Raw genomic sequence first — 16137 nt, forward strand, 5'->3', positions numbered from 1 at the left:
AAGAAGGAAGAAAAACGCGGCTTATTATTATTACCGAGGCGCACAGCGTTAATAATGGATCAATGCCACGTCAATACTATTATTATTATTATTATTATTATTATTGGTCTACAAGTTGTTTAGCGAAAGGATGGTGGTAATGTGCTTCAAATTTCAATAGAACAATGGATCAATGCCATGTCAAAACTCGCTCCGCTGATCTGGAGGAGTCCACACACAGACACACACACGCGCGCGCGCACACACAGGCTTGCAGCCACACACACATTTCCACTGTCCAATAGACAAGCGCCCTTTTCGACCGCGTGACATTGTTCAGAAGGTCTCGGTCCGCTGACAGATTTCTCTATGTGAACGCAGGCGAACCAAATGAAGAATGCAACAATGTTGCAACTTCACCCCCAGAACCGCACCGAGTCCACCAAAACTATATGTGAAAGCGACCTTAGGCTTTCTGAAAGTTCTTCAGACTAAAAATAACACATTTTTAGGGCTGACCCCTATTAGTCGTTTAGTCGACTAATCGGTCGAAAGGAGCCGTAGTCGACTAGCCAACCTCTTAGTCGAATAAAAAAAGAAAAAAAAAGAAGATTTATAATATAATTTTTTTTATCATTTTTTCCAAAAGAAAAGAGGCCTAGAAGCGTGGCTAACGCTAATGTCACGCATACCAGAGGCTAACTGCCTACGAAAACAGGCACAGAGGCACTGAAAGAGGATTTCACCCATCTAATGAACACACTAGACTAGACAAATATCAAGATGTATCCATCAGTGGACCAATTGCATGCTTTTGCAGAGGACAAGAAGCCTTCAGTCGACTCCTTCAGACATTAAGCACCCCCCACAGCCCAAATGGAATGATAAAAAATTCAAAAAAATAAATTTTTATTTTTATTTTTTTTATATTATACTTTTTTTGTCGACTAACTGCAAATGTTGGCCAATCATAGTCGACCATCCAAATCCTTAGTCAGGGACAGCCCTACACATTTTCAAGCATTGTGATTGAATGAGAGACTTATATAATGGCAGTATTGGGGGAGGACCAAAACAAAGCTGTAACCTGTACAATCAATAACATCCTTCAATTTCCTTCCTTACAGCACTGACGAGTTTGCTCATGTTTGCTCGTAATCACGCATCAAGCACACCTACTTTATCGGTTTTAAAAATGATATTTAGTCTGGCAAGAAACGCGAAAAAGCGCGAAAAACTCACCCCAGCTTTGAAAAAAGAAAATCCAGTTTATTGCCACTGATGTGCTCTATGGGGCTATGGATCAGTGTTTTCTTGAAATGACAACCGTGGTGGTCAATGAGATGTGTTGATGGAGTGATATTAGTAGGAGACACATGTATCATGAGAGTTGTATGAATGTGTCAGTGTTACCAGAGACACTCTGAGGAGAAGCAGCACTCCGGGGGGGTTTGAACGGAGGACATTTATACCGCTAAAACATGACGGCAACAAACGAAACCACTTGAAACTATACAAGAAAATAATTAAATGTGATGTGATTTCATGTTGGGTACAATTATATCGTACTGCATTTTGAGGTGAAATGTGAGTTTTTAAAGAAGGTTTTTCAAATGAATAATGATCGTTATAGTCGCCGTTATGGCCGCAGACTGGTCTCACTGTCTCACCTGTCTTCTGTTCCTCAGGTGGTTCTTCAAGGGCGTGACCAGGAAGGACGCGGAGAGGCAGCTGTTGGCCTCGGGGAACAAAGTGGGCTCCTTCATGATCAGAGACAGCGAGACCACCCAGAGTGAGTGTTTCAGTAGAGGAAGGGCACTACAGGGGAAGGGCACTACAGGGGAAGGGCACTACAGAGGAAGGGCACTACAGAGGAAGGGCACTACAGAGGAAGGGCACTACAGAGGAAGGGCACTACAGGGGAAGGGCACTACTAGAGGAAGGGCACTACAGAGGAAGGGCACTACAGGGGAAGGGCACTACAGGGGAAGGGCACTACAGAGGAAGGGCACTACAGGGGAAGGGCACTACAGAGGAAGGACACTACAGAGGAAGGGCACTACAGGGGAAGGGCACTACAGAGGAAGGGCACTACAGGGGAAGGGCACTACAGGGGAAGGGCACTACAGAGGAAGGGCACTACAGAGGAAGGGCACTACAGGGGAAGGGCACTACAGGGGAAGGGCACTACAGAGGAAGGGCACTACAGGGGAAGGGCACTACAGAGGAAGGGCACTACAGGGGAAGGACACTACAGGGGAAGGGCACTACAGAGGAAGGGCACTACAGAGGAAGGGCACTACAGGGGAAGGGCACTACAGAGGAAGGGCACTACAGAGGAAGGGCACTACAGGGGAAGGGCACTACAGAGGAAGGACACTACAGGGGAAGGGCACTACAGGGGAAGGACACTACAGAGGAAGGGCACTACAGAGGAAGGGCACTACAGAGGAAGGACACTACAGGGGAAGGGCACTACAGGGGAAGGGCACTACAGGGGAAGGGCACTACAGGGGAAGGGCACTACAGGGGAAGGACACTACAGGGGAAGGGCACTACAGAGGAAGGGCACTACAGGGGAAGGACACTACAGGGGAAGGACACTACAGGGGAAGGGCACTACAGGGGAAGGGCACTACAGAGGAAGGACACTACAGAGGAAGGGCACTACAGGGGAAGGGCACTACAGGGGAAGGACACTACAGGGGAAGGGCACTACAGGGGAAGGGCACTACAGAGGAAGGGCACTACAGGGGAAGGGCACTACAGAGGAAGGACACTACAGAGGAAGGGCACTACAGAGGAAGGGCACTACAGGGGAAGGGCACTACAGGGGAAGGGCACTACAGGGGAAGGGCACTACAGAGGAAGGACACTACAGAGGAAGGGCACTACAGGGGAAGGGCACTACAGGGGAAGGACACTACAGGGGAAGGGCACTACAGGGGAAGGGCACTACAGAGGAAGGGCACTACAGGGGAAGGGCACTACTAGAGCACATCTAGGCTGCAGAGGATGTCATACAGTTTCCCTCTGCACTCACGAGTCTGCTCATATTTGCTGAAACTCCTAACGTGTAATAGTCACACACCAAGCACACCTACGTTATTGTTTTAAAAGATTATACATAGTCTGGAGAGGAATGAGAAAAGAAAAACTCACCCTAGCTTTATAAAAAAAAAAATCTACTTGTATAGTTCCCAGATATGCGCTAGTAAGCTAAGAAGAGTGAGAATGTGATTATTATTATTATTATTTTTCAAATCTTTTTCATCTTTGAAATACTTTATTGTCAATGTACACACGGCAATTGAAATGTGTCCTTTTGCATATCCCTCCTAGTTACATACAGTACTACATACACAGTCCCCCATACATATGCATTTCATCAGAGAGGTCAGAGCGGGGGGGGGTCGCCCCCGCGGTGCAGGATTAGGCGGGCATCGTAGATGTAACACCAGCCACCCTTCAGTCACCAGCTCACAGCTGGAACACAACCTCCTGTCTGTGCCCGGGGATCAAACCAGCGACCTTTCTGTCACTGCTCGGCCTCTGTACCTCCAGGCCTTCCTGCCAGTCTGTCTACGTGTATCTTGTGATTCGGTCCTGCAGTCTGCATTCATCTGTTATTTACAGCCGTGTACTTGAAGGAACCTGCCGACATTATGGGAAATACGCCGACCATCTTCCCCAGAGTCAGACAAGAAGATAGATACCAATTTCCTCTCTGTGTGTTCAGTAGAAAGCTCCCAGAGTTTTAAGTTAGGCTAGTGGTCCGTATCCACTTCCATTCATTTGTGCTAAGCTAGGCTAGCTTGCAGCTGGATCGCTTTCTACACAGAGGTATCCGTCTTCTTGTCCGACTTGTCTGAAGATGGCGAGTGAATTTCCCATAATGTTGGCATGTTCCTTTTAAAGGCCCAGGATATTTTTTTTATTACCAACATAAATATTACCAACATAAACATTACCAACACAAACATTACCAACATAAACAGTACCAACATAAACATTACCAACATAAACAGTACCAACACAAACATCACCAACATAAACATTACCAACATAAACATTACCAACACAAACATTACCAACATAAACATTACCAACACAAACATCACCAACATAAACATTACCAACATAAACATTACCAACACAAACATTACCAACATAAACATTACCAACATAAACAGTACCAACACAAACATCACCAACATAAACATTACCAACATAAACATTACCAACACAAACATTACCAACATAAACATTACCAACACAAACATCACCAACATAAACATTACCAACATAAACATTACCAACACAAACATTACCAACATAAACATTACCAACACAAACATCACCAACATAAACATTACCAACACAAACATTACCAACACAAACATCACCAACATAAACATTACCAACACAAACATCACCAACATAAACATTACCAACACAAACATTACCAATATAAACATTACCAACACAAACATTACCAACACAAACATTACCAACACAAACATTACCAACATAAACATCACCAACATAAACATTACCAACACAAACATTACCAACACAAACATTACCAACACAAACATTACCAACACAAACATCACCAACATAAAAATTACCAACATAAACATTACCAACATAAACATCACCAACACAAACATCACCAACACAAACATCACCAACATAAACCAACGTTTTACAGACACAGAACTGAACGTCAAAACTCACATTTAGCCTCTAACGACTTTCCCCTGATTCACATCTCACTGTAACCGACTGTCAAGAGCTCAGTCAATGAACTGGAGATTGAAAACATGTCTACACTTTTTCTTTTTTTTTCTTTTATTCTTTTTCGTTTATTTTTATAAAAAAATTTGGTGGGGGGCGTACTCAGTTGTTTACGTTTGGATCACTGAGATCAGGCTTGTATTAATGAACTTGTTCCTCTCTCACCGCAGGCAGCTACTCTCTGTCGGTCAGAGACAGTGACACTCAGTCTGGAGACACGGTGAAACATTATAAGATCCGCACGCTGGACAACGGAGGGTTCTACATCTCGCCCCGCATCACCTTCACCACCCTGCAGGACCTCGTCACCCACTACAAGAGTGAGTCTCCGCACACACAGACCCGTCTTCGTCCAGTCATCTCTTAGTCTTAGTCAACCGACATAGATTTGTGTTAGTCGACATGCTTTCTTCCATCCCGGATCAGTTATTCCCTGATAAATGAGAAGCACACGTCTGGTAAGCACTTTAAAAGAGGACCTTCTGCAGGGCGGCTAGGTGGTGTAGTGGGCAAGGCACTCGCCACCAGTGTGGAGACGCTAGGATTCGCGTGTTCGAATCCAGCTCTCCACATTGTTTTCAGTTTAGCTGGTCGTCCGCAGTAATACACATTGGCCGTATTACGGGGAGGGAAAACTGAAGGGTGGGGATCGAACGTTGTGAACAAGCGACTCCTACAAGTCGGTTGGTGCGCCTGCGCAGTAGAATCAGGAAGTGTCGGGGGCAGCGTGAGCCTCCCACGCGTTACTCCTCGACACTGAGAGATCGAGCTGCGCAGGTGAAAAGATGCGACTGCTGTTACCTCAAGTACCGGAGGGGACTTGTGCTATGTATGACTTAGTCCACATTGCAGCCGGCTTGTGGGAGGCAAGAAACAGCGTTCGTGACAGGGGAGGGTTGAATTGGATGATACGAAATTGGGATGGGAGAAAATATAGAAAAATGGGAGAAAAAGTGGATCAAAAAAAAAAAAGAGGACCTTCTGCATGGTTGCATGTTTGTTTTATATGTTATTTTTTATTATTAAGGATCAGCTGGTGTCCGAGCAGCCAAGTGATTCCCCTGTAAAACACAGAAAACACAATCAACATGTAGAACCGTGCAAATACAAAAGATAAAGACCAGAACTCGACACACAATAGATTATATAAAACAAACAAGTAGGACACCTGAGAGATGACGTATACACGAAACGAAACAATACAAACAACACAGCCAACAAACAAATTACAGTATTTTTTTTTGTTTCTTTAAAAAATATATATATATTATTTACTATGAATGCAGCAGAAATATGGAGGCCGATTATTCCGGAGAGATATTGAGCTCTACATAAAAGATGGCAGTAAGTAAGGCAGTAGTTCTCAGACGAGGCAGTACCAGCTGACCACCACTAGAGCCTCTCTAGTGTTGTGACCAGGAACACTGCTGCAGGAAGTATGTGGGATGTGTCTATTAAACCAATTAACCGATTCATCATCTACAAGATCAAGATCAAATCAAATATGGGGCCCTTATCTTATATTAACAAGAGCAAATAGGGAGAACCTGTCCGCACACACAAGAGACATGTTCTGCTTGTTTTCAAGTCTTACAGCATAATGCTACAGTGACATGTCATATACCGACTGAAATGGCAAACTCTGAGGTTTTTGAAGATATGATGAATTATATTCGACCTCACGCAGAATCACAATAGGAAGCCAATGAAGGAATGACTTTAGTGAAGGACGGTCAACTAGGAATGACTTTAGTCAACTAGGAATGACTTTAGTGAAGGACGGTCAACTAAGATAATGGAATGTGTTATTTGACCATATTCCTACCATGCTTCTGAACTCTACGGCTACGTTGTTGCCAGGTTGCTGTCGAAGCCACAGTGGCTCATTATTAGATGGTGAATGCAGTGCATTTATACAGTGCTCTCACTCACTCACTCACTCACTCACTCACTCACTCACTCACTCACTCACTCACTCACTCACTCACTCACTCACTCACTCACTCACTCACTCACTCACACCGACGGCAGACACCACGACACACCAACCTGCTCATAAGGAGCAGTTAAAGGGTGTTAAAGTGTCTTGCTGCTGGGAGGAGGCGGCGGCATCGAACAGGGAACCTTCAGGTACTTACCAGACAACCTGCTCTCCCCTCTTGAGCCACTGTCGCCCCTCGTCCTGCTGTGTAGAGTTCAGGCTGCTTCCCTGAACCTCTGCCGCGGTCCTTCAGGGGAGATGGTGTCATCATCACGTCACCATGTCACGGCTGTTCTTCACAGATCAGATTCCTTTTATTGTCGCGTCGTTCAGTACTTTACAGCAAAAACAATTTGTGACATTCACTTTGTTGTGGTTCCTCAACCATAGCGGAATTCAATCATATAAATTAAATTAAATTAGCATAGAATAAGATCAAATATGACTAAAATAAAGATGACTATATACTAGGGGTGTAACGGTAGACAAAAACCACGGTACGGTAGGTACCTCGGTTTTGAAGTCACGGTTCGGTACGGGTTTTCGGCAGGGGCGGAGCTAGGGGGTGGCTACCTGGGCTCAAGCCCCGGATGTATTCTGAAAAGCCCCGAATCTATTTAAAAAAAAAAAAAAAAAAAATTTTTTTTTTTTTTTTTACAATTCATCATTGTTACATGAAAATATGTTTGCACCAGATTTAGCAGAAGCTAATTTCCATCTGTGGTCTATCCAGCTGCTAACTGTATTTGAGTGAGTTAAGTCTTGGTGTTATGGTAGACTCAGACCTAAGCTTTAAATCACAATCAACAAGTTGACAAAAACTTAATTCTTCCACCTTAGAAACATAGCTAAAGTACGGCCATTTATAAATCAAAAGGACGCTGAAAACCAGATCCATGCCTTTATCTCAAGCCAACTCGACTGCTGTAATGCACTCCTTACCGGCCTCCCGAAAAAATACGATGATAACTATTTTATTGCAATGCACTATTGCATTATTTTATTCTATTTTACTAACTATTTTATTGCACTGCACTATTTTACTTTATATCAGTGAATCATAGACGCCTGGCCATAAGAGCATTCGGAGCATCTCTGCTCTCCCACTATTGAACTTGGGGGAGCAAAGGTATGATCTTTTTGATTATATGAAAAATATGATATATCCCCCCGCAATATATAAATCTAACCATAACTACGTTATGGTTAACTGAGTTTTATAGTGAAAAGAGCAGCTTTATTGGTCAAGATTGAAGGCTCTATATTGCAGGAAATTGCACGTACAGGTTCATTAAATTAAAAAAAAATCTGTCATGGAGGGGGTCGTGCCGGAGCCCCTCCAAACCACCCATTGCCTGCCACAAAAAATTAAAAAAGGAAAGGAAAGGAAAGGGAAAAAAATAAATTAAAAAAAAAAAAGATAAAAGAAATAAAATAAAAAGGGGCCCATCTGGGCTAAGCCCCGGATCTCCTACAATCCTAAATCCGCCCCTGGTTTTCGGTACAGTTGGGGGATGGTTTGGCTTCCCATGTTCCACTCAGGGGTGATGTAGTGTGCAGTAACTAATTGTACTTGTAGGGCTGACAACGAATATTCTATATTGAAATTAATAATCGACTTGTAATTTTTTTTTTTTTTTATAATAATTATATTAGATTGTGAAAAAAACAGCCCCCGGTGGGCGGTCGTTAGTGGTTAACATAGCGTTGTATTCATTCGGTACACAGCCGTTCGGTGTACGGTACGGTACACACTGAAACGGTTCGGTACGGATACGTGTACCTTTACACCCCTACTATATACAGTTCTAAAAAGTGTGCAGTGCAGATGACAGGATAGATATTATTATATACATTTAAATAACAAAAGGCTATGTACAGTTCCACTTCCAACTTGAAAAAAAACCACACAAAAAAACAGTCGCTCGACATGTCGAGTCTCATTTACATACTCACACTACAAAAGAGCCGCTGCAGTGAGTTACAGGAAGTGAAGCAGGGTTTTGTATCTATGCTTTGCACTCAGGAGAGAACGGTGTACAGAACGCGTGATTTTTTCCCCCCTGTAGCCTCTGTTTGCGACGACGCTCTCTGATTGGCTAGGCCGCGTACAGCCAAGAAGAAAAGACCCTCTCTGACTGGTTTAGCTCCGAAGGGCCTCTTCCGCCTTGTACATATATTCTCTGCTTCGAAGTGGTTATGCTTAGGCCCTCTTTCTAAGTGGTTATGCTTAGGCCCTCTTTCTAAGTGGTTATGCTCAGGCCCTCTTTCTAAGTGGTTATGCTTAGGCCCTCTTTCTAAGTGGTTATGCTCAGGCCCTCTTTCTAAGTGGTTATGCTTAGGCCCTCTTTCTAAGTGGTTATGCTCAGGCCCTCTTTCTAAGTGGTTATGCTTAGGCCCTCTTTCTAAGTGGTTATGCTTAGGCCCTCTTTCTAAGTGGTTATGCTCAGGCCCTCTTTCTAAGTGGTTATGCTTAGGCCCTCTTTCTAAGTGGTTATGCTTAGGCCCTCTTTCTAAGTGGTTATGCTCAGGCCCTCTTTCTAAGTGGTTATGCTTAGGCCCTCTTTCTAAGTGGTTATGCTCAGGCCCTCTTTCTAAGTGGTTATGCTCAGGCCCTCTTTCTAAGTGGTTATGCTTAGGCCCTCTTTCTAAGTGGTTATGCTTAGGCCCTCTTTCTAAGTGGTTATGCTCAGGCCCTCTTTCTAAGTGGTTATGCTTAGGCCCTCTTTCTAAGTGGTTATGCTCAGGCCCTCTTTCTAAGTGGTTATGCTCAGGCCCTCTTTCTAAGTGGTTATGCTCAGGCCTCTTTCTAAGTGGTTATGCTTAGGCCCTCTTTCGACGTGGTTATGCTTAGAGTTAGGGTTAGGGTTTGCCAATCGGAGAGCGTCTTTTTCTTCTTCGCTGCAATCAAAGAGCGCCTTCGCTCACAGAGGCTACGGAAAGAAATCACGCCACGACCAGAATGCGTGAATATTAAAGGCAACCAACTTGTGTTCAGCCTTTCGTTCAGCGTTTCTCTGATTGGCCACACGGCCACGTGACCGCGCTGCCGCGCGGCAGAGAGTTGCGCCGCCTGCGGCAGCGGCCGTCTTCCGTTGGCCGTCGCAATGACTTGTTTTGTTTACATCAGGGTGAACGCTGTTGTATTCGCAAATATGAGAGCCAGCAATACGCAGCTCCAGTTAACCTAATTTATACCGTAATGAATCATTAAAAAAATATACCGTTAAACTGGAATATGTTGTTTCTTTACACATATGTTGGATTATGTAATTGGTTTGTCATGACAAAACAATAAAAATCGCTACTTTACATCAGGGTGAACGCTGTTACGCTGCCACCACCCACTTCAATGACAGAGCTCTCATATTTGCAAATGCATAAACTATATCTTAAATTATGGCTAGTGTCTAATATGGCTGTCGCGAAGTCATTGATAAGCGACAGCCATATTAGACACATAGCCATAATTTAAGATATAGTTTATGCATTCGCAAATATGAGAGCTCTGTCATTGAAGTGGGTGGTGGCAGCGTAACAGCGTTCACCCTGATGTAAATACAGTGACGCGTGACGGGAAATAACATTATATAACGTTACAATGTACAGTTTCTAGTTACAGTAGTGACGCGTGAATCGAGATAGTCCTAACAGTGTTTATTATTAAGAGTCAGATAGTCCTAACAGTGTTTATTATTAAGAGTCAGATAGTCCTAACAGTGTTTATTAGTAAGAGTCAGATAGTAAGTCTTTATTATTAAGAGTCAGATAGTACTAACAGTGTTTATTATTAAGAGTCAGATAGTCCTAACAGTGTTTATTATTAAGAGTCAGATAGTCCTAACAGTGTTTATTAGTAAGAGTCAGATAGTCCTAACAGTGTTTATTATTAAGAGTCAGACAGTCCTAACAGTGTTTATTATTAAGAGTCAGATAGTCCTAACAGTGTTTATTTAAGAGTCCTAACAGTGTTTATTATTAATTAACGTCATAAACGAACTACCAGATACAATGTACAGTTTCTAGTTACAGTAGTGACGCGTGAATCGAGATAGTCCTAACAGTGTTTATTATTAAGAGTCAGATAGTCCTAACAGTGTTTATTATTAAGAGTCCTAACAGTGTTTATTATTAATTAACGTCATAAACGAACTACCAGATTTATTTTGCACCAGGGAACTTGAAGGTTCCTGCCACGCTCCCGGCAAAAGGGGGCGGGCTAGCGGCGTGGGGTCATGGCCAATCAGAGAAAAGCTGAACACAAGTTGGTTGCCTTTAATATTCACGCGACCAGAACGAACCACTAGACTAGACTTGAGGCACTAGTATTGAGGCACAGCGCCCTCTGCTGGCCAAAACGGAACATCTCACTTTTCTACTGACTCTTCACATCAAAGATACTATAATCAGTAAAGATAACATTCAAAACGGTGCCAATGGGATGATAGTTGAACAGTTCCTGTCTCCTGAGTGGGCGGGGCTTTGCACACAGGCGCTGTCGTTGCCACTGTGAGACCAGTGGATGTGGAAGAGGAGAGCCCATTCACTTAAAGGTTCAAATCTGCTCCAGAAATACCACTTCCAGAACCAAAATAGGTAGAATACACTAATAATAATAATAATAATAATAATAATAATAATAATAATAATAATAATAATAATAATAATAATAATAATAATAATAATAATAATAATAATAATAATAATAATAATAATAATGTAATAATAATGTAATTGCTGGGTCCTTGGAATCATCCTAAACTCCCCCCCCCCCAGCTACGCCCCTGCCTATAGGACACGTTCCAATGACTGCCTCAGACTTGGAGTTTGTACTGAACTTAGGAAATCTGCTGTTAGCTTCTGTGCTCCTGACACGTGGAACATCATACAACAAACTCTAAAACTCAATACTTTGGTCAGTTTAAATACTTAATCACCAACCATTCCACCATAATCTGTAATTGTTTTAATTGATTGTACACGTTTTATTATGATTCCACTCATTGTATATTGTATTGTTTATTGTATTTATCATGTATTATGTTTGTATGCTTGTCATCATTTTCACTGCACTATTGCACTATTTTATGCTAATTTGTGTCTATTTTGTTGCACTGCTCTTATTCTGTCTATTTTATACTCATTCTATGTCTGCACTTTATGCATTGCTTGTATTTAGTCAGAAACCTACTAATAGTCTTTCATAGATTTGAATGGCAGAAATCTATTACAAGATTTCTGTGAGGTTTTAATATCAATTCTCATTGTATGCCTGTCTATAATTATGAAAGGTGCTATACAAATAAAGTTTATTAATATTATCATTATAAATGACGCCGTGCCCTCAGCGGTTTTTCCGAGTTGAAATAAAGACTGAATGAATGAATGAACTAAGGCTGTCCCCGAAGCCTGTTTTTGGGATTCGAACTTCGTCAGAGTTTTTCGAACGGAAATTCGAACCTTCGTTTTTAATTAAATTTTTTTAATTTTAAGTTTTTAATATATATTTTCTTTTTAATATATATATATATATATATATATATATATATATATATATATATATATATATATATATATATATATTTTTTAAATAAATATCCTCAAACTAATCCTCAATTTGAATAAAGTGATTATTCTGATTAAATTAGTATTTTTTTTTATTAAATCAACTTTCTTTAATAAACGAATTAATAACTAATCAGTTTATTTTAATACTATAATATTAGTGTAGCCTAATCTTTATCGGCAACTGTGAAGAAAAACCCCATTAACTTAAACAGAATGAATAGACACATACAAAAAAAAGTAAAAAAAAGAAAAAATGTAATTCTCTTAACCCTCTTAAAAACCGAATTCGAATGTTGATTTAGAATTCGAATGCCAACGTAACGAACGAAGGTTCGAACGTTTGGGCTCAGCCCTAGAATGAACATGTTTGTGGCCCCGTCCCGTGGCAGAGCAAGGAGACGGCCTCTGCCAGGCCCTGGGCAGCCCCTGCCCCAACCTGAAGCCCCAGAAGCCCTGGGAGAAGGACGCCTGGGAGATCCCCAGAGAGTCACTCAAGCTGGACAGGAGGTTGGGCGCCGGGCAGTTCGGAGAGGTCTGGATGGGTGAGTCGCGTGTCAATTAACCTTTCGTCCAATCACTGCTTCAGTTGGTCAGGTTTGAAATGTTCATAACCTTTTTTTGAAAGGAACACCCCGACATTATGGGAAAATTAGCTTACCGTCTTCTCTGGAGTCAGACAAGAAGATAGATACCAGTTTCCCCTCTGTGCGTCATTCATTTGTGCTAAGCTGGGCTAGCTTTCTAGGGGTAAACCCTTTGGTAGTGTGGCAGTGAAAGGGTTAACCTTCTGTGTCGTGTGGCAGTGAAAGGGGTTAACCTCCTGTGTATTGTCGCAGTGAAAGGGTTAACCCATTTGGTAGCGTGGCAGTGAAAAGGGTTAACCTTCTGTGTCGTGTGGCAGTGAAAGGGGTTAACCTCCTGTGTATTGTCGCAGTGAAAGGGTTAACCCCTCAAAGGTTAACCCCTCAAGGGTTAACCCCTCAAATTCCACCGGCCTGGCCGTGTGGCAATAAAAGAAACTTGAAACTTGAATTTGGTAGCGTGGCAGTGAAAGGGTTAACCGTCTGTGTCGTGTGGCAGTGAAAGGGGTTAACCTCCTGTGTATTGTCGCAGTGAAAGGGTTAACCCATTTGGTAGCATGGCAGTGGAAAGGGTTAACCTTCTGTGTCGTGTGGCAGTGAAAGGGTTAACCTTCTGTGTCATGTGGCAGTGAAAGGGGTTAACCTCCTATGTATTGTCGCAGTGAAAGGGTTAACCTATTTGGTAGCGTGGCAGTGAAAAGGGTTAACCTGTGTCATGTGGCAGTGAAAGGGGTTAACCTCCTGTGTATTGTCGCAGTGAAAGGGTTAACCCATTTGGTAGCGTGGCAGTGAAAAGGGTTAACCTTCTGTGTCGTGTGGCAGTGAAAGGGGTTAACCTCCTGTGTATTGTCGCAGTGAAAGGGTTAACCCATTTGGTAGCGTGGCAGTGAAAAGGGTTAACCTGTGTAGTGTGGCAGTGAAAGGGGTTAACCTTCTGTGTAGTGTCGCAGTGAAAGGGTTAACCCTCTGGTAGCGTGGCAGTGAAAAGGGTTAATTTTCTGTGTAGTGTGGCAGTGAAAGGATTAACCCTGCTGTCGTGTGGCAGTGAAAGGGTTAACCTCCTGTGTAGTGTCGCAGTGAAAGGGTTAATCCTTTGTCGTGTGGCAGTGAAAAGGGTTAACCTTCTGTGTAGTGTCGCAGTGAAATGGTTAACCCTTTGTCGTGTGGCAGTGAAAAGGGTTAACCTTCTGTGTGGTGTGGCAGTGAAAGGGTTAACCCGCTGTCGTGCAGCAGTGAAAGGGTTAACCTCCTGTGTAGTGTCGCAGTGAAATGGTTAACCCGCTGTCGTGCAGCAGTGAAAGGGTTAACCTTCTGTGTAGTGCGGCAGTGAAAGGGTTTAAACGGCTGTCCCCGTGTGTCCACACACCATGAATTGAAAATGGGGGACCCTGATGTAAACAAGACGAAAGTCTTTCTCTGGTCTGCATCCCCTTAACAATTGTGTGTATTGAGCCGTACTGTACTGTACCCATTCTGCAATCTGTTAAATAAAGTTTTCGGGCGGCCGGGTAGCACAGCGGACTAAGCGTCTGTCTACCACCGCAGAGACAGTGGGATCGAATCCAGCTGCGGTGCCTCCGGCTTGGTCGGCCGTCCACACTGACACAATTGGCAGAGTCAGCGGGACGGAAGCCGGTGGGTCATGGGTCCTGGTCGTTGTAAACAGCGACTCCTACAGTTCGGCCGGGGCGCCTGCACACGTTACACCCTCTCAGTGAGAGTCCGCGCTGCCAGGTGAAAAGAAGCGGTGGGCTGGCTACACATGTGTCGGAGGAAGCATACGATAGTCTCCGCCCCCTCCCAGACCGACGGTAGGGGGTAGAGTGCGCAACGACCAGGAAGGGGATTGGGAATTGGCATAACGACTAACATTGGGATGGGAGAAAAACGGAAAAAGGAGGGGGGGAAAGATAATACAAAGAAATAAAAATAATAATAAAGTTTTCATTCATTCATTCACTTCCTCAGCCATGTACAACAAGCACACCAAGGTGGCGGTGAAGACCATGAAGCCGGGCACCATGTCGGTGGAGGCCTTCCTGGCCGAGGCCAACCTGATGAAGAGCCTGCAGCACGACAAACTGGTGCGCCTCAACGCCGTGGTCACCAAGGAGGAGCCTATCTACATCATCACGGAGTACATGGAGAACGGTGAGGAGGGGGGGGGGGGGGGGGGGGGGGGGGTGTGTGGAGCCCATCTACATCATCACGGAGTACATGGAGAACGGTGAGGAGGGGGGGGGGGTGTGTGTGTGTGTGTGTGGAGCCTATCTACATCATCACGGAGTACATGGAGAACGGTGAGGAGGGGGGGGGGGGGGGGTGTGTGTGTGTGTGTGGAGCCTATCTACATCATCACGGAGTACATGGAGAACGGTGAGGAGGGGGGGGGGGGGTGTGTGTGTGTGTGGAGCCCATCTACATCATCACGGAGTACATGGAGAATGGTGAGGAGGGGGGGGGGGGGGGTTGTGTGTGTGTGTGTGGAGCCTATCTACATCATCACGGAGTACATGGAGAACGGTGAGGAGGGGGGGGGGGGTGTGTGTGTGTGTGTGTGTGTGTGTGTGTGTGTGTGTGTGTGTGTGTGTGTGTGTCTCTGTCTGTGTGTCTGTGTGTGTGTGTATCTGTGTGTGTGTGTATCTGTGTGTATCTGTGTGTTTGTGTGTATATGTGTCTGTGCGTGCGTGTGTATATGTGTCTGTGCGTGCGTGTGTGTGTATCTGTGTGTGTGTGTATCTGTGTGTGTGTATCTGTGTGTGTGTATCTGTGTGTGCGTGCGTATCTGTGTGTGTGTGTTTCCTGATGACTTGTCGTACAGAACTTGTACGTTGCTTTGGATAAAAGCGTCAGCTAAATGACTAAATGTAAATGTAAATGTGTGTGTGTGTGTGTGTGTGTGTGTGTGTGTGTGTGTGTGTGTGTGTGTGTGTGTGTGTGTGTGTGTGTGTGTGTGTGTGTGTGTGTGTGTGTGTGTGTATGTGTATGTGTATCTGTGTGTGCGTGTGTGTGCGTGTGTGTGTGTGCGCACGCACGTGTCAAGCATGTGTGTTCCTGTCTCTGCACTAGTGTTCACAGAGCTTATTTTTTTTTGTTGCACAAAATAGATCTTGACAATAAGTTCAGGTTTTGTTTTATTTGTCACCTATGAAGTAGATGAACATTACAGTGAAATGCTTGCTTCTGTATGAGCCTCCTAAGAGTGTGCTTCATACAGTAAAACAAAGT

General features: G+C 43.8%; 1 protein-coding gene across 1 annotated transcript in view; it reads left to right on the forward strand.

Moving 5' to 3' along the window:
* The window catches only part of hck (HCK proto-oncogene, Src family tyrosine kinase), a 90571-nt gene that overhangs the window by 54732 nt on the left and 19702 nt on the right, over positions 1–16137 (forward strand). Inside the window, exons 5-8 of the mRNA XM_084332702.1 lie at positions 1668–1771; positions 4950–5099; positions 12718–12870; positions 14878–15060. Of these exons, the coding sequence (XP_084188828.1) occupies positions 1668–1771; positions 4950–5099; positions 12718–12870; positions 14878–15060 (590 nt within the window). The remainder of the gene's footprint in view (positions 1–1667; positions 1772–4949; positions 5100–12717; positions 12871–14877; positions 15061–16137) is intronic.

The sequence above is a fragment of the Notolepis coatsorum genome (genome assembly GCF_963971535.1).
Source record: "Notolepis coatsorum genome assembly, chromosome: 17".
Classification (NCBI taxonomy): Eukaryota; Metazoa; Chordata; class Actinopteri; order Aulopiformes; family Paralepididae; genus Notolepis; species Notolepis coatsorum.